General features: G+C 42.7%; 2 protein-coding genes across 2 annotated transcripts; both read right to left on the minus strand.

The window, feature by feature from the left end:
- Positions 1-7,380: 7,380 nt before the first annotated feature.
- LOC118425706 (G-protein coupled receptor 161-like) lies at positions 7,381-20,601 on the minus strand. Its single transcript, XM_035834746.1, has 5 exons — positions 19,734-20,601; positions 11,394-11,659; positions 10,809-10,963; positions 9,857-10,272; positions 7,381-8,707 (listed from the first exon to the last, which is right to left on the minus strand). The coding sequence occupies exons 1-5, from the start codon at positions 20,040-20,042 to the stop codon at positions 8,315-8,317; spliced, it is 1,539 nt and encodes a 512-aa protein (XP_035690639.1). The 5' UTR covers positions 20,043-20,601; the 3' UTR covers positions 7,381-8,314.
- A 1,187-nt stretch (positions 20,602-21,788) lies between these two features.
- On the minus strand, positions 21,789-24,111 carry LOC118425747. Its single transcript, XM_035834817.1, has 4 exons — positions 23,972-24,111; positions 23,757-23,783; positions 23,065-23,162; positions 21,789-22,657 (listed from the first exon to the last, which is right to left on the minus strand). The coding sequence occupies exons 1-4, from the start codon at positions 24,084-24,086 to the stop codon at positions 22,505-22,507; spliced, it is 393 nt and encodes a 130-aa protein (XP_035690710.1). The 5' UTR covers positions 24,087-24,111; the 3' UTR covers positions 21,789-22,504.
- Between the last annotated feature and the right edge of the window lie 204 nt (positions 24,112-24,315).

The following is a 24,315-nucleotide window of genomic DNA, read 5'->3' on the forward strand; positions in this document are numbered from 1 at the left end:
GCTTGCGCCGCACGGTATTTTGAAACAATTTTGGCCCGTGACAGGCCGGAAGCATTATCTTTCACGTAGGGAAAGGAAGGTTTTCGGTACCACTGTTTTACTATCATGAAGGTAGTTTTACTATTATCACCTTCACTAAAAAGGGCATGTTTTCAGGAGCGTCCATGTGTGTTTGTTTGAGTGAGTGTCTGTGTCTGTGTTTGTTGTGTGTGTTTGTGCATGTGTGTGTTTGTGTGTGTCACGGTGTATGTGTGCGTGCGTGCGTGCGCACGCATGTGTGTTTGTGTGTGTGTGTGTGTGTGTGTGTGTACGCATGTGTGTTTGTGTGTGTGTGTGTGTGTGTGCGCGTGCGTACGTGCGTGTGTGTGCGCGTGCATGTGTGTTTGTGTGTGTGTGTGTGTGTGTGTGTACGCATGTGTGTGTGTGTGTGTGTGTGTGTGTGCGCGTGCGTACGTGCGTGTGTGTGTTTGTGTGTGTGTGTGTGTGTGTGTGTGTGTACGCATGTGTGTGTGTGTGTGTGTGTGTGTGTGTGTGTGCGTACGTGCGTGTGTGTGTGTGCGCGTGCATGTGTGTTTGTGTGTGTGTGTGTGTGTGTGACGCCCTGATGATTTTTTTGCCTTTGCCTTGTGGATATATATTGTATAAGGGTAGATCTTGAAAAAGCTCCGAAAGGATCTTGGGCCCCCTAGAGGCTTTCTATGATACTGTATAGGAACGTCCGGTTTTGATATTCCGTGCGTGGTCTAAACAAGGTATGGTCGTGATTTTTTTTTTATTTCACGACTTTTTTGTATATGGGTATCTCTGGTATGTAGTCGAGAAGAAGTAAGTTAAGCTTCCGGCCTTTAGTTCGTACTTTGTTTCTTTTTTTGTTACGTTTTCGTATTACCAATGCGCTAGTAATGATTACATGTTGAATAACATCCGAAACAACAAAGTTAGTTTTGTCCACGCGTAGTAGTAATCTTTTTCGTTTTTTTAAGCTTTGATAAAAGAGTTGTCTTACAGCGCTCTATCGGAGAAAACAGGTCTAGGGAATGCCATAATCGTTTCAGGGTGTCCCAACCTTACTGATAGCGATGCGATCCGATAGCTCTGACAGACTTGATGTGCCGTGTCCGTGAGAGCTTGATTTGGATGTAGAAATGAGATAACACAGTGCATGCTAAGGTCGACCTGTGTTTCAAGACAGGAGGACGCCTGTATGCGTTACTGTTTCTTTAATCAGAATGTGAGTCGCCACAGCACTTAAGCTGGATACAAGACATGAGTGCAATTGTGCAAGCAGACGGGACGTGGCTTTTAATTTATTGTATGTTCCTTTTGTATTGTATTGTATTGTATTGTATTGTATTGTATTGTATTGTATTGTATTGTATTGTATTGTATTGTATTGCATTGTATTGTATTGTATTCTAAACACATCAGATTTATACTAAATATTACAAGCTGCATATCCGGACAGATTTCTGTGATCACACCGGAAGAGACCCCTACTCTTATCGATAAGCGTGGTTCTCCATTCAACGTCCGATCTGTGGGACGTCCTTAGAAAAAGCTGGGTACTCATTTACTCCTGAGCATCCTCCTACGCAGGGACATCCAACAGACAAACCGCCTGTCTGGATGTTCCCTGCTCTTTCAACCGCCACTCAACCGTTACTGACCGCCCTGCCTCTAAATATTAACCCTATCCAAACTGGGCTTTTTGGGCCTTCCCTGGCCTGGGGGTGTGTGTGTGTGGGGGGGGGGGGGGGTTGTCTCATTCGACCCCCCCCCTTCGTATTTTCAAAACGGCTTACTGTACGATCACCAAATTTGTAGAGAAGGTTGTGCTCATCGAGTTTTATAATTCCTGAAATTTTTATATCCTTATGACGTAATATGACGTAATTATGACGTCATTAATTGATATTTTTAGCTAAAACGGGGAATTCCCATAATACCTAAATATCTCAGTCAAAAAGTTACCAATAAAGGTTTCTTATTAATATTTAAGTGTTGTAAGACTTCTGTTGTCAAAAGCCGACGCAACGACGTCAAAATGACGTCATAGAATGACGTCATCTGTAGTTTAGCTATCCGCCATCTTGGATTATCAACCTTAAATTTGGCAAGATACATTTTTTACATATAACGCTAAAACCCATTGAAAATGGATTTAAAGGTTCACATGAATGTTTTCTGTAAGAAAATACCATGTAGTGATGAAATTTGAGTGAAAATAAGCTTGTTATACTTTTCATCATGATATTGTCGGCCATCTTGGATTTTGAGCAATTACGTCATCTCATTAGCATTAATTATGAATAATTTATTATAAATGTTCAACTAAGATGTGTTAGATATTAAAGATATATGAAAAGAAGTTTAGTTTAGCAAGAAAATCTTAAAATCCCATTGTTTAAACCAAAATTAGTGATTTTTGTAAAATTTGCCTTTCAGAAACCCGTTGCCATGGCAACACGAAAAATCATAGACTTACCTAATTTTTTAAAATTGTTGCCCAACAATATTTTAGGAAAACTCACCAAGTTTAGTTGTCCTAGCACAAGCCGTTTGGGAGCTATAGGAGGTCAAAGTTGGCGCGGGCACTTTTAGCCGCCCACCCCCCACCCCCACCCCCCAGTCTGGATAGGGTATAATAATGAGCTTACCCTTATATACGCGAGACCCCTTTTGAAAACTGAAAGGCCTATTCTCTGATTGGCTGACAGCTGGTTGGGGGGGGGGGTGTCCACATAAGAGTGACGGTTGAAAGAGCAGGGTTCATCGAGACAGGCGGTTTGGCTATTGGGTGTCTCTGCGTAGGAGGATGCACCTGAGTTAAGTCAAGATATAACGTTGGTCTAAAGTGCCTTTCCCAAGGGCACAGCATCGGGGCATGGCATTTGTAGATATATGAATCGTATTTTTCTCCACATCCGTAAAGTGAAGTATGTTATCGAACAAGTCACCGACCAACATAGCCTGGGAACCATTCTCTGTAATGGCTGCTGGCTCAATACTTTCGCTTGCTAATCCGTGGTTAGCAAGCGAAAGTATCAAGCCAGCGGTCACTACGTATACGGAGGATGGTTCTTAGGCTACAACCCACAATGTACGTGCTACAAGCACACTATGAACCTTATCCTGACGTCATGCGAACACAACGATATCGTCAGTTGGTTGAAAAACACACATATTGAAACAACACTTTACGTAATTGGATTAGCCTTGGGTATATTAATCATTGACAGTCCAGGACAAGTTGACAGGTCACAAAATCAGGATTTCAGATGAGGTCACATTGACTCCACATTGTCGTTATCAGAAGAGGCTAGGCAAAAGTTACGTCATCAGACAATAGTTACGTCATCAGAGTGATCTTCAGACAAGAAAATATGCAAATTCAAGGTAGAGGTTCTGAAAATGATCACAGCCGTCTAGAATGTCACGTTTTCACCACGTTGTAATTCTTGACCAAAACAATATTGGACATCATAACCGCGATTTTCAGAAAAACACATGCACATTGACAACTCAAGTTCCGGAATTGACCATCGAAAAAAATGTTGCTTAAATTTACAAGAAAGAATTCCCACATGACTGGTCGGAAAGATGTCACATTGGCACCACGTTGTCCTTATCATGTCGAGACTATATTTACGTCATCACAACGATTGGGAGACAAGAAAATTTGCGAGTACGAGGCAAATGGTCGATAGAATTATCATGTCAACGGATATCACGTTGACACAACGTTGTTTGATATGATATACGAATTAAGGCAAAGTTTTGCGTCATCAGACTTATTTTTACAGGACTATTCGACCTGATCACCGATACGAATGTCACAATGACACATTGTAGTGTCACGATTTCTTGCTGTTTTTGTGGCAGGGTATATTTTCATAGTCAGGGGTTGGTAGCCCTTCGGTTTAAATGTGCTTAAGTTAAGGCGCCTCCAGAGCCATTATTTTACTCCCCTTCAGAAAGACAGGTGCAGCCCTAACCGAAATTGCCTTCTCAAAATTTGAACCAGGGTCGCCAAATTACTAACTAGTTGGACCCAGGATCCTCTTGAGGTACATGGATCCCCCATGACCAATGGCTAGTTATCAGAAAAGACATACGCATTGTCAAACCTTGTTGGCCAGCCACCTGATACGGCCACCTGTCACAAGCCACATGTAAAAATATTGGATTTGATTTTCCAAAAATTCGATGACAAATTCAGAGAAAAGGGTTCTGGAAAGGTCTACATTTAGATTCAAGCGTTGACGTCACGTTATTATCAAAATGGAACATTTTGTGTCATGAAAACATTTTTTATGACCAAAAAATAACTTCTTATTTCTTAAAAAATAACTTGTGATCCCATCATAAATGATGTCACAATGACACAATCTGCTGTTATCTAAAAACTGAACATCTTATTTTACGTCATCATTGAGAGATAACCTGATCTTGAGACAAAGTACAAGGCAAAAGTTCTGAGAATATGGCCGTCTTGACAAATGTCACATGGTCGCCATGTTGTTCTTATCTGTAAATAAACGACTACCTTGAAACAATGAACATTTTGTTTCGTCCTTGCAATGATATAGATACAGGAAAATATACAGATACAAGGCAGATGTGCCTAAAGACTGCTACAATAGACGTCACGTTGATGCCATGTTGTCCTTATCTATTCGGAAATTTGCATCGAGGTGAGATTTGACACAAGGACATTCTGATAAGTGATCGACATGTGTCACGTTGACATCACGCGTTCTAGCTGCCCTAACAACCCCCCCCCCCCCGTTCCCCTCTCATACATGTTGCAAAGGTGGTATCTCGCCGCACTTGGGGCACCGGCGCGGCACTGCGGGATTCGTTTACCGCGCCACTGTTGTTTTATTTTCGACGATTCTTTATGAATTAGATATTGCGTAATACGTAAATGTATGACCTTGAAAATTACTCAACATATTTCAGAGATAAAGACCAAATTTTCTTACGTTTTGTGTTAAGTATTTTCTTGTCCTCTAGGTAATACATTTTAGTATTACGCAATATCTAGTTCATAAAGAATCGTCGAAAATAAAACAACAGTGCCGCACAGTATCGCACCGGTTCCCCAAGTGCAGTGAGATACTACCTTAAGGGATTGTATTTGTCATTTCGGATGGTGACGTAAAGTCTATGGGAGCGCACGTGTACGAGGGTGCTCCAGGCACAGCGAGATCGCCATCCAGTTGATTGCCAGCCTTATGTAATAATTTACCTCTATTTGAGGTAATGTCATAGGCAGTGATTTTGACGTTGTGACGTTAGAAAAAGATGAAATTGTAAGGCACACGTTCTCACAAATTGTCAGAAAAGATTTCACGTGGTCATTGAAAGTATAAGTATGCATGAACGTGCAATGTAATGCAAAATTTCCAAACGAGCATTCGAAAATATGTCACATTGACACCACGTTGTCCAGCTTGTCGAGGCGATATTTACGTCATGACAACGATTTGGAGACAAGGAAACCTGTATCGATCTTAAGCACAAGGTGCGACGGACTGGGCGTCTTCCTGTGTCTGCTGTGAGCGAACTACTTGTCATAAAAGCTGTTTACAAGGATATAATCAGATTAAACGTTTGTTGTTTGAACCTCTGTTTATTCATGAAAGCTACATATTTTCGTCATATTTTCCTTCGAAGCTTCAATTGGAGTAACCTTACATTCTGGTAGTATTCCAAGCTCATAGAAAAATCAGATTAGGATCCGTTAAACAATAAGCTTAAGTGACTTTATTACCTCCATGAAATGTCATGGAGGTTATATTTTACCCCGCGTTTGTGTGTCTGTCTGTCTGTCTGTGTGTTTGTGTGTGTGTGTGTAAACAAAATAACTCAAGAACGGCTGGATGGATTGGTTTCATACTTGGTGTGTTGGTAGTGTGTGATGAAAGCTGGAAATGATTAGATTTTGGGCCCCCTAGCGGCTCCCCTTGGTACTGCAGCGCAACTTCCGGTTTTGCTATCTCGATGTTCTAAACAAGCTATGGCCACGATTTTTGAGTATTAGATAGCTCTTGTGCTCAGGAAGAAATTACATAAGTTTGGGCCCCCTAGCGTCTAATTTTGGGATAGCAGGGGCATTTTTGTCAAAAACTTCTGAAGACGATAACTCAAGAAGGGAACAACGAATTTTCATGATTTTTGGTATGTAGGTACCTTAGACAATGTTGTACAAGATAAGATAATAATTATGCAAAATTGGAGTACATTTGCATAATTAATGAGAATATTATATCATAGCAGTTTTTTCAATGTATCTCTTGTTCCAGACATGCTATGGTCTTGACATTTAGGTGGTAGATAGCTTTTAGTGCCATGACCAAGTGGAGCAAGTTTCAGCCCTCTAACATTTAATTGTGGAACTGCAGGGGCGTTTTTGTCAAGACACTCCAAAGCGGATAACTGCAGAAAGGATTGACAGATTGGCATCATATTAGGCATGCGGGTACCTTAGACAAAGATGTTCATAATGATATACATGTTATGCAAATGAGGACTTAATTTGCATAATTAATGAGGAAATTGTATAATTCCATTGTTTTCAATAACTGGACTTCAATAAGTGTAACACATGTTAATTATGATAGGTGGAGTATAAGCAGATACCAAATGTGGTAATGAGGAGCTTATTTGCATAGTTTATGTAAAAATTGCAAAACCGCTTTATGATCAATAATGGGAATTTTATAATTGTGAGATGTGTACGTTAGTCAATGATGAACAACACCATGCATACATTATGTTAATGTGTTAGTCAATTGCATGAAATTTACGAAAGCTCTAAATTTTCATGGAGGTATGAGGTCGCCGAACTCTAGTTTGCATCATTTGTTTGTTTGTCTGTCTGTCTGTTTGTTTGTTTGTTTGTTTGTTTGTTTGAGATATTTTCACATTTTCGTACATGAAGGACGCGTGCCATTGACATATTTTTGCTATGCTAATCCCGTTTCATCATCACATCTGTCCCTTAGTCCTCGATCGGCCGTTGACGTACCACAGAAGATATGACAACCAATTTCCTCCGCCCTTCTCAGTTTTCTGTATTTCTTAGTGTCCCACTTTTTTTTAGTGTCATGCCTGTTCACACTCTGATATTATCCTCCCATCTCTGCCGTTGCCCCTACTTCTTCCCCGGACGGTTCCCTGTATGGTAGTTTCGGCTAGTTCCGATGTCAAACCGTGACGTGTGGCGCTTAATTTTTCTTTTATTTTATGGTTAGGAGGTTGTTGTTTTCTTTACTTTCTGCTGCGCTGGCATGCATTTCATTATTTATTCGCAATAAGTCAAGATACGCAATCTGAACTTGAAATAAGGACACAAAATTACGCGTGCTCATCATTTCTATAACTTTATTGCTAGTTCGGTGTTATGAAACCATGTGTATAGCACATAGTATTGCACGTAATATTTGGTCACCGCTATGTTGTCGAGACACGAATGGCTGAACGTTCCATATCGTTGTTAGGGTTGTCCTTGACAATTTTCGTGCATGTAAAATAATCAAGGCGTTACCCGTAACGCAGAACAAGAAAACAAGTAACCCCCGTGAGTTTATAAATAGTAGGTAGAAAGGCTTTGTTGAGTTATTACTTGGTCAACATATTCTTTGTACAAATAAATTAGTAATAGTGTAATAGTAAAAGATATTATGCTCTTTGAATATATGTCAATTGCTATTTACATATATATATATGATATGATATAATATGATATGATATACAACTTTAACAAAATAATTTATCTGGAATTTCCAGAACAATACTACATGAATGCGCTGTTGCGGCTCATAAGCGGGGAATAGATACAATTTGTCGTTGTATGAATAAAAAGTGTACATGACAACTTTTCAACCATCAATATTGCTGACATACAACGTAAGTCCGATTTACTTGACGCTCCGTCCGAGTGGTAGATACCCATAACGTTTTACAACGTCCTGGCAAGGAATGGTCGCTGTGACTGTCGTCATCCATAAGACTAGGGTTTCAACTTGTATGGATTTTGAGATGGTTACTACGTAGTCCAGATATCAGCCTGTTTTCGGGGCCAACACAGGCCAGACCCTCGGCTCAAGGACCGCCATGACATGTTGGCCCTTAGTCGAAATTTTCCAGGGCGCTTGTCGGGCCAAGAGCCGAAGAGCTGGCCTGTATAGACTCTGGAAACAGTCTGGCATCCAGGCCAGTCTCTTGGCTGCGCCTCAGTCGAGACAGCGTAATCCAAACGTGTGACAGCAGACACCATATCGGGTATGATATCAGCCATGCTCTTGTTCTAGACCATGTCCACAACGCAGCCAAACGGAAGAGGTACATCGTGCATGTCCTCGGACGACCCGTCCAGGTCGGTCGGTCCGGACACCGTCAGCACGGGGACGGTGTACATGGGCGGCGTCGGGGGCGGCGCAGAAGAAACCGGACTACCGTCCGCCGACGATCTCCTGGTTAAACTGTTGAAGTCCAGGACGAGCTCGGGGCTCGCGCTGCTGTGCACGACTGCGGACGTGACCTCCTCATCGTGCTCGTGGATGGTGACCATGGGCGGTTTGGTGTAGCTTGCCAGGGAGCCGACGCTGGGCTCCCGCCGGCCGCTGGGCGACTGGGAGGAGCTGCTGGCACAGGTGGAGGTGGTGGGGAGGGAGGAGCCCGAGGCACGGCGTCTGTTCACCTGGGGAGGAAACAATAGAAATGGCTTATTAGTCTTTGACCCTGTGTTACAAATTTTCTCGCTTGCAGTAGTTTGAATATTGAGTCAACTCCTCCGGAGGCCTGAACAGTGGAGGGGCTGCTAAATGTTTCGGTCAAAGTGGGGAAAAGAAGCCCGGCCGGGTAGCTTACGGGCCTTTTTTTTTCACTTTTCGACGTGATCCCTATGTAGCAGCGGCTTCTGGGTTAACTTTTGTGAAACCACCGGGCCCCCGGTTGATTTTAACTCGGAGTCATATAGACGGCGGGCAGACCACCGGGGCAAATCTGTGGCTTCGGGTAGTGACCTACAGGCACCCGTTGAGTGTGACCGTAGCATAAGTCATTTTACTTTCGCAGTGCCAGTGGCTCTATTTTTCTGTATTTTTTGTGGTGAGGTTTTCGCGGCGTTTTAAATCCGAGGTTGCAACAATTCTGTAGTTTATGAATTCGCGGTGGAGAAGTCACCGTAAAACCGCGGAAATGAAACCCACCAAGAAAGAGACGAGAAGGATCGAGAACTAACGCGTGTAAGAGATTGCTTCAGTGACAGTAAAGAGCGGGGTTGCGCCCCCTCCTATGTTGCCAAAACCAAACGCCCACTGCCAGCAAACGCCAGCTTGCAATTGGTGCTGGTGTGTGCCAGTGTGGCGGTTTACCAACCAAGCGGTTTGATTCCACAGGTAGATAAAGTGCAAAAAAGAGGGCAGTTAAGGACAACGTTTTTCGTCTTTTCGACTTTCCACGTGCACTGATGACTTCATGGATAGGAACTTGCCAGAAAGCTCAGAAGCAGTTCAAGTTTCTAGGGACCTTCACATTAATCATTATTTCAAACACATGTCAGGTTTTCAGTCTGTAGGATCTCCGTACAGACACCCCTATCCACTAGAGGCTGTGGCCGCTGAGCGACTTTTCAGATTTGACCGTTCGTTCAACTCATCGATAAAGAACATTTTTTTCACATTTTGTATGTTTTCTTGCTTTTTATATCATTTTTTAAAACTTTTATATCAAATTTTGAATTCAATGGTCAAACAAATTCAGTTTTGACCGCGATACGGTCGCTCAGCGATTGCCTTCTATGTGGAGGTGGATCACTATATTAACATTTATAGCTTATCTTACTGACCTGTAGCTGGTTGGAGTCTGACGTAGTGGTCAGCTCTAAGACCCGCTCCCTCCGTCCGCTGGCGGTGCAGGACGTCCGAGCGAACAGCGCCTGGAGCTGGTGCCGCATGACGCGCGACCGGAACACGTACACCACGGGGTTCACCGTGCAGGACGACAGCGCCAGGTACAGCGCCAGTCGCTCCACCCAGGACGGGATCAGGCGCGGCTCGCTCAGGGTGGACTCCAGCACCATGACGGTGAAGTGCGGGATCCAGCACAGCAGGAAGGTGGACATCACCACCATGCCCGTCTTCGCGGCGATCCAGTCGTCCCGGATGTGAGCCATCGGATGGTCCGACGCGTTGGACGCGCGCCTGCCCCGCAAGGTGGAGCGGATACTGTCGGTGCTGGACCGTCTCTTCGGAGTCCGAAGTCCTAGAAAAAAAGTTAAAACAATGTTCTTCTATAAAGAGAAATCCTCAAACTGAATGCTTTACTGTGCAACTTTGTAAGAATGCGGGATGCTTTATAATATTAGATGAACTAATATTGACGAGATCAGGAAGACCTTCAGAATTGACCATGGCCAGAGCTTGAAATGGATAATTCAACGTATTCTAATATTAGTTTGCCCCTCTAATCGTACCTAAGCAGAATATGATATTCCTGAGTAATTTGGTTTGTTAAAATGTATAGTAAGCCGTCGCAAACGACATTTAAAGACCTCTCATCCCACGCACAGATGGCCTTCCTAGCTCACGACTAACTCAAACCCATGATCTGGAGAAAGTCGGGAGGCCATGGCCGGGAGTGTGTGAGAGGAGCATATACTTACAGTACACAAATAATACCCACGACTATTCTCCTTATGTCTTCTGTAGTTTGGTGCCTTTTAATTTTCATATCGTACTTTTTCGTCTCCAAAAGCTGCCCGGCCGGGCCCAGGTTTGGAAATGTGACTTAGGCCTTACCTGTGACGGTGCTGGAACTGGGCTCAGGGAAGACGCTGTTCCTGCGGGCCCGGGCAGTGGTCTTCTGCGCCGCGCGGTAGATGCGGCTGTACGCGCCTGCCATGATCAGGCAGGGCAAGCCGAAACAGACCACGGCAAGGAAGATGGTGTAATACCTAGTAGTTTGGACAAAGAGAAGAAGAAAAGGTAAGAAAAAATTAAGTATATGGAAGTATAAGGACTGTAACTAGCGGTCATAAAACAATCAAAACAAGAGTTCGGAGATCTCATACCTGCATGAAATATTCATTCCTTTTTTCAATTTCTTGTTTTATCTTGTGTCTGTAATTATGCAAATACAGGCGCATAACACAAACCAGCGAATAGAATCCGGGATTTATGCGATGGTGTCTTTTCCAGGCTTTCACTGGCTAGCACATTTACCTGTCAGTATATGATTGCTTGTCTCCCACACCACCGTTCAGGAGCACTTCTTGGCTTGGTACTGGATGTGACTAAACCCTCCTTATTTTATTTTATGCCGGCCCATGGAGGTTGATTACTAGGCCGACTGATGTAGAAAGATAGGATGATTCCTACACGTACCTGTCAGTATGATTGCTTGTCTCCCACACGACCGTACACGAGCACTTCTCTGCTTGGTACTGGATGCGACTCCAGCCGGCCACGGGCGGCACGGCGAGCCCGGCGGACACCAGCCACACCGCCGCCATCATGTACAGGCACCGGGACGGGGTGATCCGCATGGCGTAGTGCAGCGGCGCGATGATGGCACAGTAGCGGTCAAGACTGACCAGTACCAGCGTCCAGATGCTGGCTGCGAACAGGAGCGTGGTCAGTACTCCGGCCACCTGAAAAAACAGGACAATATGTTTCAAAATAGGTCCATGGATTGTATCATCTTAAAGGAAGAGCTATTTATCAGTCAAAAATCACGACCAAAGCATGTCCAGAACGTAAGATATCAAAACCGGACGTTCCACTGCAGTACCGTAGAAAAACGCTAGGGGGCACAAAATCTAATCGTTTCTTGTACAGCAGAAGTCGCTTGATTGCACATCCCATTTTTCAGCATATTCCGTGAAATTATCCGCATGGTGCAATAATGTGAAATTGTCTAGCTGGACCGCACTAGTTCGGGATTTGGGGATTCCGTGCAATTCACAGAAGTGTGCGTTAATCCGTTGTGCAATCAATTGGCTTCTGTACTTCTGCTTAATCACTACGACCTGTACTTAGCTTGTTAGAGCATTAACGTACAACAAAGGTCTTTTAAATTATTCACAGTCATTCTATATCTTGTCTGCTCATGTCTGTTTATAAAAGCACCGTGGTTAGCTTTTATTAGAGACATCTCCGTATGGATCGGATTTAGTCCTGGCAAAGAATCAGAAGACCTCACAAGGCTCTGTCGTCTTGACTTGTAGATTAATTTTGTCCAGAGACATTGTATATTTTTGGCTCGCAGAAAATTGGCCCAACATTCAATAATGTCAAGGTCTCGCCAAGAACTACCTACATATTATATATTAATACAATTCATCAAGTTATATTGATCACCCACATACAAAAATACAAACACACACACACACACACATACATACACACACACGCGCGCGCGCGCGCGTGCACACACACACACACACACACACAATAACACACACACACAAACACACACACGTACACACAAAAAATAACACACAATCGCTACCAAAAACATAACCTTCTTTGCGAAGGTAATGATAAAAGAGGCCAATGTCAGACTAGCCTGGATACCAGACCCCAACCTCATTCAAATATCTATCGTGTCTCATCTATCGTGTCTTGATATTTTTGAGGTTGGGGTCTGGTACCAGGCTAAAATCAGACGAGACATCGTGTTGGCGGTTTTTCTATCGTTCTATTTTTACCTCGACACATCTGCTTTTGATAGCTCACTGAACTCGCGCGGTTGACATGTGGTGCAGTGATGTATATCTTCTGAACCGCACCGTGGCAGATTTGGACGTTAGAAGAGTGTGATAACTCGGAGATGTATGACTACATGTTACAGCTAGCTCTGTGTGGCACGCTATCTCTGTATAAATACACACCACCACCTGTTAGACTGTGCACAGCGCCACGTTTACGGATTATTCGTCCTTCCCTTTGGGGAACTAATTATAATTTACGAATCTTGTCGCTTGGCTCCACCAACCATTGCCAACTACATGTATACGGCAATTGGATCTGTGCCGCCCTTTATTTCAAGACTGGAATATAATTCTAGATGTAAAAGTATGATTCGAAAGACAACAAAGTAACTTCACACAAAATAAAAGAAATTTTGTCTTGATTTATGCAATTCTTTGAGCGATCTGTCAAATCCTTTTTGGTTCCAGCCTCTATAGCAAAGGGGTGTCAAAGCGCCACGTGCCCGAAGTATTCGTCCTTCTAGTTGAGAAATTGAAAACAGTGCTTATTTCTAGGGGTCGAGCTAGTTCAGAGGGGGTACGCCCTGTTCATTTCTTCAGCCTGTCTTACGTGTTCAAACACACGTATTCATTGTAAAAACATGGAACTTTTTATCATACTAGTAACTAGTATTTAAGTTGAAGTTTATGAAAGATGAATCTGTAATTTTGTGCTCCGTTTGTTTGTTTGTTTGTGTGTGCGTGTGTTTGTGATTATTTACTTTTTGGTATGTCAATAGGTGTTGTGGACATAAAGGTCAAGTTTAAGTATGTGCCTCCTAGCGCCTAACCTTCATACTGCAGCAGACCGTCTGGTTGTAGTATCTTTTGTCCCGGACATGCTGTGGTCTTGTTCGACAAGCATCGGCTGTGTGATGTTGAGTAAATCATGGCGTAAATCAAAACACAGACATCATTTTGTGCAACGTAAGTGCTTCTTTCTGGATACGTCTTTTTGTATTCCACTACTAGGCTCAAGGTCAACAATCAGATGTTCGCTTGGAGATGGTTGGCAATGTTTAGATATATGAATTACCAATTCATTGTTCTGTTTCATGTAAAACTACTCAAATTATCGCAAGAACAGATTCCATTCACTGAAACAAAATCATCGGACATCGAAAAGAAATATTTTTCATTTCTTTTGTGCTCCATACGGCGACCCATTTGTGTAACCCTTGATTGGAATACGATGCAAGGTTTGTTATTCAAACACTACAAAACACATAAAAACGTTTAAGAATCGTTTTAACATATGAAATTCGTTAAGCAATCTGTAAAAACTTTGGCAGCTTAGCGGTCACAGTCTTAGAAGTGTCTAGTAGACATTGGGTGTTAAACGCAGTCAATGAACTTTTCCCTTGTTTCGCAGCAAATCTATTTTTAAGGTGGCGCAGTTGCATGTAGTTTCGTAACCTGTGATCGCAAGTGGCACCATAGTGTTATGCACTGTGGGGTGATCAACTTGGACCAATGGCAGAACGGGAACTCTTCAGATAGTGTTTAGAACAGAAACAAAACAGACTGTTTTGATCGTTTTCACTTGATTCATTGCGGCATGGAATGATTCAGTCTTTACCAACCGTCGTATGTTTTACAAGACGAAGTGCGATAAGGTAACTTCCCAACGGGCTAAGTACTGAGGATCCAGCGAACTAATAAATACAACGTAGTGTACACACACAAAAGAAGTGTCAGCGTTACTATAATATGGAGCAAAGCTTACGATCGATATCATATGCGAATAGACAGACCAATTAAATCAAGAAAACTAGGTACGCCATTGTTATTTCTGCTGATGTGGGCGTCGTTTCGGTGTAATGTTTAGTGTTTGGTCCAGGACACAGAGGTTCGAAGCCCCTGACATGTCTCCAATGTTGTTCCCTTTGGAAAAGGCATTTCAGTTCACAAGACATTCCTCACTCTAGATCATTCTACGCAGATGAAGTGTAAATGACACGTCAACATTTATTCATATCTATTCATAACAATAATAATAATAATATCGGGTGTATTTGCAGCCAGTGCCATAGGCGAAAGTCGCTGTACTTATGTTGTGTCAATAAAGATCTATAAAAATCGGGTACCTGGCTTCGTTAGAAGGAGAGGGTTGGGATATGCCTTCCAAGGCACGGTGGATAACAATTCACTGCCTCTTTGGCCTAAAATAGGCTTCACCTTTTATTTCTATTGCATGGAACGACTAATTCTGTTCCTACCAGTTCAAAACAGTTTATTTGCTCTCAAGTCTCATGACCCCATCTATGACACGGGGGTAGGGTGTAGTGCAATTTCTCTCTCATCAAGCTCCTGTCAGGTCTGGATTTCTCGTTAATTTTTCCCCCGCTAAAAATAGCCCGACCCAAATACCAAAAAACGATCACCGACCCCCCGCGCGTGACTCCTACGAGTCAGGTGACTTGAAAAACAGAGGGGCTCGTACACACACTTTCTTGGAAGACAATATAGTCTAAATCTTAGGTCTTTATATGGTAGAAATCGCATTTTTGTTTTCCTAACTCTGACTTGTGTATCCGGAGGAAAAACGAATCGATGATGCTCGCGCAGGACATTGATTTTGCACGGCGAATAAACTTACCACAAATAATTCTCGCTACGTGATAGGTACAGTTCTGAGTCAAAGGGTATTTAAAGTTGTTGTTTTTAACACCGTAATAAGGTTATCTTATTGATCAATAGGGCAAAGGCTATTCATAGATTTCTTTAAGATATTATCATCTTCGAAACAAATGTTTGTAGATATGTGGGCTGTCCATTTAATATCAAATTAGGTAAAATATCGTCGTTTTTTCTTTGCTTCTCCAACTTCTACCTATAGTGTTGGGAATTCTTACAAATTGGTGAAATTTTTTGTTCCATCAAACATTAGTAGCTGATGCTTCTGATGCTTAAATCAATATATCACTCTTAGAGATTACGTGACCAAGTGTTGTACATTTTCCCCTTGTTTCCCTTTGCCTAACGTAAGGCCGCAACGAATGCATTTTTCACGCTTTGCACGATTCAGAGATCACCTTACATTGGTGTTTTAGGGACAAAATCAACAGATGCCAAATGCCTATCACATCATGAAGAACTCTTCAATGTCTGTTTATACATGTGCAGAAAAAAAACTATACTTTTACTATTGTATCTAGACAGTGTAACCCTTTGAAATAATATGCACTAGAATTTGCAAAAGTGTGACTGAAAATGCAACAACAACTAAGAACATATAGCGTAAAAAGATTGTTTCGTATCTAACAGATATCCATATAGATATATTTTTGTGAAGGTCGTTGGTATCGCAATGATAAGGTCACTAAAGAACATTTTTAGATACCGGACCTGCTTCGTTTCCGTTACAAAACGTCGTGCCGTCCATTTTAGCAAGGTTTGCATCAAGTAAGGTTGAACATTCCAACGCTGAATACCAGGTTTGCTCCCCTGGAATGGATGATAACTCCGCCGTGGCCTTTGAGAGACAGGGATGGTAAGTGGCCTTGTAGAATATATTGAATCTGAACAACAAAACGTATACATTTCCACATGTTTCAACATGTGGCACTTTGGTCTTTAGACTCTTTTAATGGGGACTAAGAATTGAGAATTTGGGACCATCGTTCTCTGTGACCGCACAACGAATAGTGAAAACATGGTAGCATAGTCAATGCATACAAAAATGTACGTCAATGTAGAGATGGCGATCTGGCAGAATCGACAATTGTACCGACAGAGATCTCTATAACTATAGCAGTCTCTGTGTATGTGTTGACCGAGGTTCGGATCAGGATGCTAGGATAATGAAAGGACAGTCTCTCATTTAAATCCATCCTTAATTTCAAGTCAGTCCATTGATCTTAAGTGACACGAATCGATGTTGAAAAGTTCTGACAGTCTCCTAAGGGAATTGTCTTTGATTCACAGACTCCGCCGTCGGGATCTCTACCCAGCCTGCCATCTCTAGCCATTCATGTGTAGTAAATGAAGTCACGTATTGACTTAAATCCAGTCTTGGAGCGTGTTAGAAAGTTAACTTCGTCTTGGATTTGTGACTTGAGCCTGGAGTTTACTAGTCAAGACTACAGACAATCCTTGTGTCTAAGTTTTCTAATGCTTCAATTTCTCTAGGGCGGCGCCCTCGCAGCGGCCTAACATTGAACGGAAACTGAACAAATTTCATCGATAAAAACGAATCTTCTTACACTCTATGTGTGTCTTGTTGTCTTTTCAGTAGTACAGTACTGTTACATTTTGCATGATATTCCAGTTACGAAATCAAGGATTACACAAATCCATTTTAGATCGAAGCGGGGCCGAGTGCGACTCAAGTCAACTGTAAGTCGTTATTCCTTCAACTTATTGAGCGAATGAAGACGACTTTATTTTGGAGTTGATGATTTTGGAGTCAACCCCGGGAGGAGCGACTTCAGACCTGACAGATCGGAATGGTTAAAACACCTGGATGAGGCATGGTCCATACGTTATGGGTGACCTAGTTTTTATAACATAGTACAGACATAGACCTGGACTGACACTGAGTAAAAACAGAAGACTGTCGGGCCCCTGGCTGTCACACATTCATGTCCTTCCCCCGAATTTCTCCCGAACATTTCTCAACCAAGGCCGGCTGGGATTAGCCTGGAATACATGCTCCTCAATCCTGCTCCCTCATCTGATCGCATGCGAGTAGAATGTGTCTTAGGCTGTCTTTAATTTTTTTTTTTTCAAATCTGTAGTCGGCTAACGATGACGGCTTTCAAAGATTAGTACTTGGCAATTAACCCCGACTCATCGCCCAACTACAACGACCATGGTGTCGACTAGCTCCCTAACATGGTCTGGAGAAGGTCGGCTATGTGTGACAGGGGCCTCACTGTGAAAGATCTGTATATTTTTTCCGGCGGATACCAGAATTCTTACAAACATAGCGGCTAGCCAAAAACAAGTTAGCGCAAACTGCCTGGGCCACTGGGTCGCTGATTGAGTCTTTGAGGTCAATGTTGTTAGTGTGGTGGAAACTATGTCGGCTCTTCAAAGACAAAGTAGAGGAAACTTGCTACACACCAAGAAGGAATCCCCGACTTAAGATCTGAGCTGCCGTCTAGTCCTGCGGTGAAAATTTGATTACGATTTCCACGAATCACCATCAACGCAAACAAACAGCGTTTGTGAAGAAATGCTCTACATACAGTCAAGTTTGCCAATGTATCCATAATAGAGAAATAAGACGGAATGACTTCAGAACCCGTGCCAAATGCCTGTTATAATCCTTTCTTTGAAGTGTGAGGGCATTAAAGAAGATACAGACACAGTATTAGTGTATAAGACTTACTGCTACGTCTACAGACTTAACATTCTTGAGACTTGGGACGTTGGGTGGAATAACATTCGCCTTTTTTCTTGCGGCCGCGATGGACATCTTTACAACCTTGTGGGTGTACCAACTTTCTTCCACTATATTTATTGGGAAGAGGTATTCCGTGTATTTTTTATTTTTCGTTATTTTTCACAAAGTCATTATTAAAGTGACGTTTATGCTTCCTTCATTCAAATAGAAATGTTGGGAAGGGGATTTAAGCCGGTATTTCACTGGGTTGCAGCACATTAGTGGCGTCACTGCGTTCTTAATCAAATCTGTGTTACCCTTGACTTTATAATGGGATTATACGCACAAGTATGACTTAAAAGACCACAAAACACACAAAGCGCGTAAAAGGACTTTTAAAGATGAAATTCGTTGAGCACTCTGTCAAATCGCTCTGCTGCAGCGACGCCAACAACGCGCCGCAGCTTCAGTGATCGAGATACCTCGGTTTTATTATAGGCTGGGTGTCATCCTATTTCAAGTAGCGCAAGAATGACCTGTGTAAATTCAATTACGCTCAAATAGGCACTCAAAGAGCCTTCATTTATGGCAAAGTCATCAAAAGCATCCATCTGGACTGACTTTAGCTTCACCTTCACCTTTAATTTTCAGCGGTTATTTCGGCTTCAGCATGTACTAGTACATGTGTATCGTATTAGACACGTCTATTGAGAACGGTACTCTGTCGTATTTATAGACAGGATCATCCATTTTGTTCGGTTCAGCATAATACATTCTGGACTTGTGGAAGTTAGCCTGGTAACCATACCATCGGAGGCTCGTCACTGTCTCTAGCTCTGTGGTGCCGGGAGTGTCGCCCAATTGCCCAGTTAATAGCACACGTAAGATGTTCGAAAATACTAGCCTCCTTTGCAAGCTCCAAGAGTCATTTTTTCCGATGGCGTACTTAGTGAGTTCTATTGCACTCTACTTTTGTTGCACTCGGTTTGTTGTTTCCTACTCAGTGCAATAGAACCCAAGTGCAACAACAGAACTGATCATGGCCATGAGAAAAACGAACAGACATTTTGAGCCTGCTGTTAGACTACGAAGATACAGTGATGTGAACCTAGGGGCTTTATTGTCGGACTATTGTGCATTTAGGACGGTCCAATCGTTCAGACATATTGAGTGAGTGTTAGTTACAAATGGTAGGTGTCCTCTCCGGAGCGTCTCCAGACTGCACACGGGCTCCTGTGAGAGATGACCCGGTGAGTATCTCTCAGTGCCTGGCACTACGGGGACCTCGCCGCTAAGCCCTCCGGCCTTGGCCTGAGCCAGGACCCTGACTCTCTCCACAACCACACTCCCGTGAGGGGAAACTTCCGCATTACATGGGCCTGTTTCTCGGTCAAGTTCACCGATCCCCCACGGATCGGTTTCTGATACAGATCAACTGCCACCCCGAAGGTATCTGTATCTACATAGCCAGTATGTAACCGCCCTTTGGCGGAGCAAACCAGCTACAGGTAGAACTGTATCCAATTAGTTAGAGATGATTCAAACATGGCGATACCTTTTTGTGCCTATTTGGTAACTCTGAATCCATCTATGAATATATCGTAGATCGATCTAAATGCGTGTTGAAATCAAACGGGCACGTACCTGGCACAGCGCGTCTCCGAAAATCCAGCTGCGGGCCATGGCCGACACCAGCACCGACGGAGTCACCAGCAGCGACATGAGGAAGTTGGACACCGACAGGTTCAAGACGAAACGGTTGGAGATGCTCAGAAGGGACGGCTTCTTGTAGAAGAGAGCGAAGACGATCAGGTTCGCGATGACGGACGACATGAAGATGACAATCATGAAGGTGGCTTCGAGGCAAGTCAGCCAGGTGGGCACCCCACTGGAAGTTTCCGTCGCGGTTTCGTTCGCGACCAGAAACGGCGCCTCAAACGAAGTCGCTGCCATTTCACTGCACCTACTCGCTTCAAGCTGACCCTGTGTCCATGAGATCGTCTAGAACACAACTGATCCCCAACAGACCATGTGTGTTATCCTCTTGCCTCCAACTGTCCTTGCGCGGGCTGTGATCTTCCTCCTGTCTACGTGAGGCGGGAAAAAGAGTCTTGGAAAGCGGCCTGCTGAGCCTAGGAATGCTGAAGAAATATTTCGTCCCTTCTAAGGCTACCTCAGTTTGAAACTGTACTGTGACCACCTCCGGGATCTTCTCTCGGCCTCCTCTGTCCGCGGCCGCGTAACCGGCTTGTTTGTGGTGCCCGACTGGTCTCAAGTCGAAATAAACAGTTGCGAGCGGAGCTGACATGACCTGGTTGCCATGGCGACGTCCTACCGGGTGTTGTGACGTGACGAGGCCCGCTGAAGACTTCAAGATGTGGAGTTCCTCCCCCAGCCTCTCCCCGCCGGCCGCGGTGATGACAGCACAGGGCGCTAGGTGTCGCCACCACTGATAAGGAAAGCTCTGAGGAGGGCCCTGCCGAAATCCTTAGCGAGATTGTAGGTCCGTGTAAAGCCTTGAGGGCTTCTTACAATCTTAGCAGGTGCCAAATAGACGCTTGTCAACAGCCGTGACACTATGTGTGACACTATACTCACCGTACAATAATGGATTTTTTAGTCGACAAGGAAGTTTTGTTTTTTAGATATTTTACCGGCGCGAAAGTACAACGTAGCCTGCCGATCGAGCATAGGGGTCCCCAGTAGCAAATCGGACGATACACAGGCTAGATATAACGAAAATACACAATCAGTAATATATACGACAGGGTGATTTAGACTTGAAGGTAGTGTGCATGCCTGGAAAGTTATGCACGGGAACCTGAGTTAGACCCGTCAACAAGATAAGCGCCGCCCCATGAAGCGGCTCCGCCATGCGCTAAATGTTATATTGCACCGTTTAATACTAGCACACATAACTGGTAAAAGGAAAACTGAAAGACAGACAGACAGAAATTGATAGACAATTAGAAAATCGATAGACAATTAGAACTTTTTCCTTTTTCATAAAATAGGATTGGAATATGGACATTGCTGCCCTTCAGACATTGATAATTTACAGGAATTGATGTGCACTCGACCACATCTATAGATGCGAAGGAAACATATCATTTACTAACGTTGCCTTGTTTGTGAAATGTTTCAAATATATATCGTTCTTGGTTTTTGAATGGTCGAATTTTCGGAAGTCAAATTTTGCGAGCCTTTTGCGACTTCCCCCCTTCCCGAATTTGACAATTAGGCGGTCGTCTTTTCCGTTTTTATTGTCGCGGCCGGGAGCGGTACTGCAGATTAGGCTGTGATAGGGATCTTCGCGATTTGACAATCCCCCAAAAAAAATCTTTGTGAAGCCTTTTCTAATCAGGTCCAGACATTTGTGTACACATTTAGAGTGACCTTAAGAGTGACCTTAAGATACTTAAAGAGTTGATACTTATCAGCGTTCTGTGTAAGCGCCACGCATTTATGTACAAATCGCATAATGAATAGGATACAATATAATTTGAATAGGATACAATATAACTTTATAATATTAATTAAGAAACCGAAATAAGAATAGTGAAATTCTTCAACATTGACAATCTTCATGGTTTGAAAGAAACACTTTGCTTCGGATTGAAGTAATGCAACACGAGCTCTCAGTGTATTCGTTTAATCACAATTATAGTGCTCACAATCTAGCTTCAAGAATGCAAGCTAAATAAACGTGTACGAAGCTTTTAACTCGGCAAGCATTGAATGTCTTCCATGACAAGTGTTGATTAATCAATTCTGTTTTTATATGGAAAAAAAAAACAAGGAGCAAAAGTAGCAAAAAAATGGAATTTCTGGTTCACTTGATAGCAAATATTACGTCTAGTACTAGTCTAAGCTCGATAGTTTGTCATTGTCTAGACTGTTTGCCGTCACGCTTATCGATACGTTAATGTGTTAAAGGAGTCATTACAATATTTACAGTATATACCCTCTATCGATAGCCAAAAATATTCATTTCTATAGGAAGGAACATTACTTGAAACATTCTCTCAGAGTGTTAGTTACGTGTATGTGTCAAAGGGAAACTTTTGAAACTACTCGTAAAACTATAAACTTCAACATGAATTCCATGAAATCAAACTTTCAAGGTAATACATGGAATAGTATCTATAAATCTATTTATCTATAAACACACATTCCACTGCAAACACTTGTCAGCGGTACAAAAAACAGCAATTTCTTAAAACAGCATCATAGAGATACTTCACACTTGTCAACTAATATAAATTTAGTTTGTAATACATTTCTCGATTCATCAAATACACATATCATTGACATATCATTAATAAAACTGATCACAATCGAAAATTTTAAAAAAAATTGCAAGTCTTCGTATTCCTTTAACGTTCGTTGAACATTTCTTGCGTTTTCTTTCCTGATCATTCGCTGACGCTGTACACTGGGTTGTGGTACATCTGTCTCGCAGTATCTCGCGAGACTTTTGCCCGTGGAATCAGCATGTTCTGTTGGACCCGGCGCTGTGCATAGTCGGAATCCCACAGATTGCGCCCAGATGTGGGCTTGCGACGACTCTGCCGAGTGGGAAAATTTGTTTAAAGTTAATATTGGGTAATCTGTACATTTGTCAAATACTTCATATGCACATTCTAACGCATGGCATATCTTGTTGTGTACAGCAAGCATAACGTCCTTGATGCAAAGGTGGTATCTCACTGCACTTGGGGCACCGGTGCGGCACTGTGGGGTTCGAAAGATACTAAACCAATTTCAGAGATAAAGAACGATTTTTTACGTTTTGTGTATTTTGTCATCTTCTAATTCATACTTTTACGTATTACGCAATATCTAAATCATAGAAAAGGGCGAAAATAACACCACAGTGCCGCAGTGAACGAACCCGGCAGAGCCGCACCGGTGCCCCAAGCGCAGTGAGATACCACCTTTTGTCATTCGCTTGATTTTGCGACTGTTTCCATACCTTTGTAGCACAGCAAATCACCAGTACTATGATGATTGTGACGACGACTGCAGCGCCGACACAGATGACTGAGATGTAAATCGGGTCGTTGTACCATGCTGAAACAATAAGTGTTCATCTTTAGAACTATGATCTTGATCGCGTCTGGACGTCCGCCTTGAACGGTCTGCGTGTCATCGAATATTGATAACTGTTGGAAAACTAATATAACCAAGACTAATGTTACCTTGAAAATTCATCTGTGTAAGTCATTTTTGAACTAGTTGAACTGTAACATCCAAAACAAAAATTGGACTCACCCAAAATTTTCGACTGAACAGTCTTTGTCAAGGAATGTCAAAAAAAAAATTGGATAAGTCCAATTTTTTGTGTTGGATATAACAGTTCAACTATTTCAATTACCATTATGTTTCCGTACATGTATCTAAACTACTGTAAATGCAGATCTGTGGCCTGTATGTCTAAAAGCTAAGAGCGATTATAAAGAGTGCACTGGACGGCGTGTGCCGTGTTCGATAACAATATACTCAATGACTAGCTGGAACTTCAACGTTCGACCATAACCATTGTTGTCTACAATAGGTCACTTGTGGACTCAGTAAAACCAAGGAGAACCTCCTTGGTAAAACCTAGTTATGACAAGATGAGTATTTCTGTCGTTCATGATCGATCAACAAGAAAAACATGCTCACCAACATTGTCCTCATCTGCAGTCACCTCTGGAAATACAAAAATGGCACGTTAAGATATTTATTAAAAAGTTGAGCTATGTAACATTTAGAAATTCGTGGACTGACTGGTAATGCTGCGGTCCCATTTAGATCATTTTGGGCTTTTTGGAGTACGGCCGGGCCCCTGTATCTTTTTAAATTTGCAGATGAGATTAGCTTTAGATACATGGCACTACCTGTGATGCTGGTGACACTCTCATCTATCTGCAGACCACTAATGTTTGTCTTCCCAGACAACACATCCAGGACGGTATCGCTGGCAATGGGTGCGGATGACTTAAAAAGCACCATGAAGTCTACTTTGATGCTTCCGGGACTGAAAGATAACCAATAAACAAACATGTTAGGTAGGATATAACAACAGAAACGGATCGTCATTGAGTAAGGCTTAATGCAGGTTACACCACCATTACAATATGACGGTGACCTCGCTGCACCCCCTTTGCGATCTAAGATTGTACAGATGGCTTAACGAATTATATAGCCTAAAACAATTGTTTTACGCTTTTTGTGTTTTCTT

This window comes from Branchiostoma floridae, chromosome 11, assembly GCF_000003815.2.
Source record: "Branchiostoma floridae strain S238N-H82 chromosome 11, Bfl_VNyyK, whole genome shotgun sequence".
Taxonomy (NCBI): domain Eukaryota; kingdom Metazoa; phylum Chordata; class Leptocardii; order Amphioxiformes; family Branchiostomatidae; genus Branchiostoma; species Branchiostoma floridae.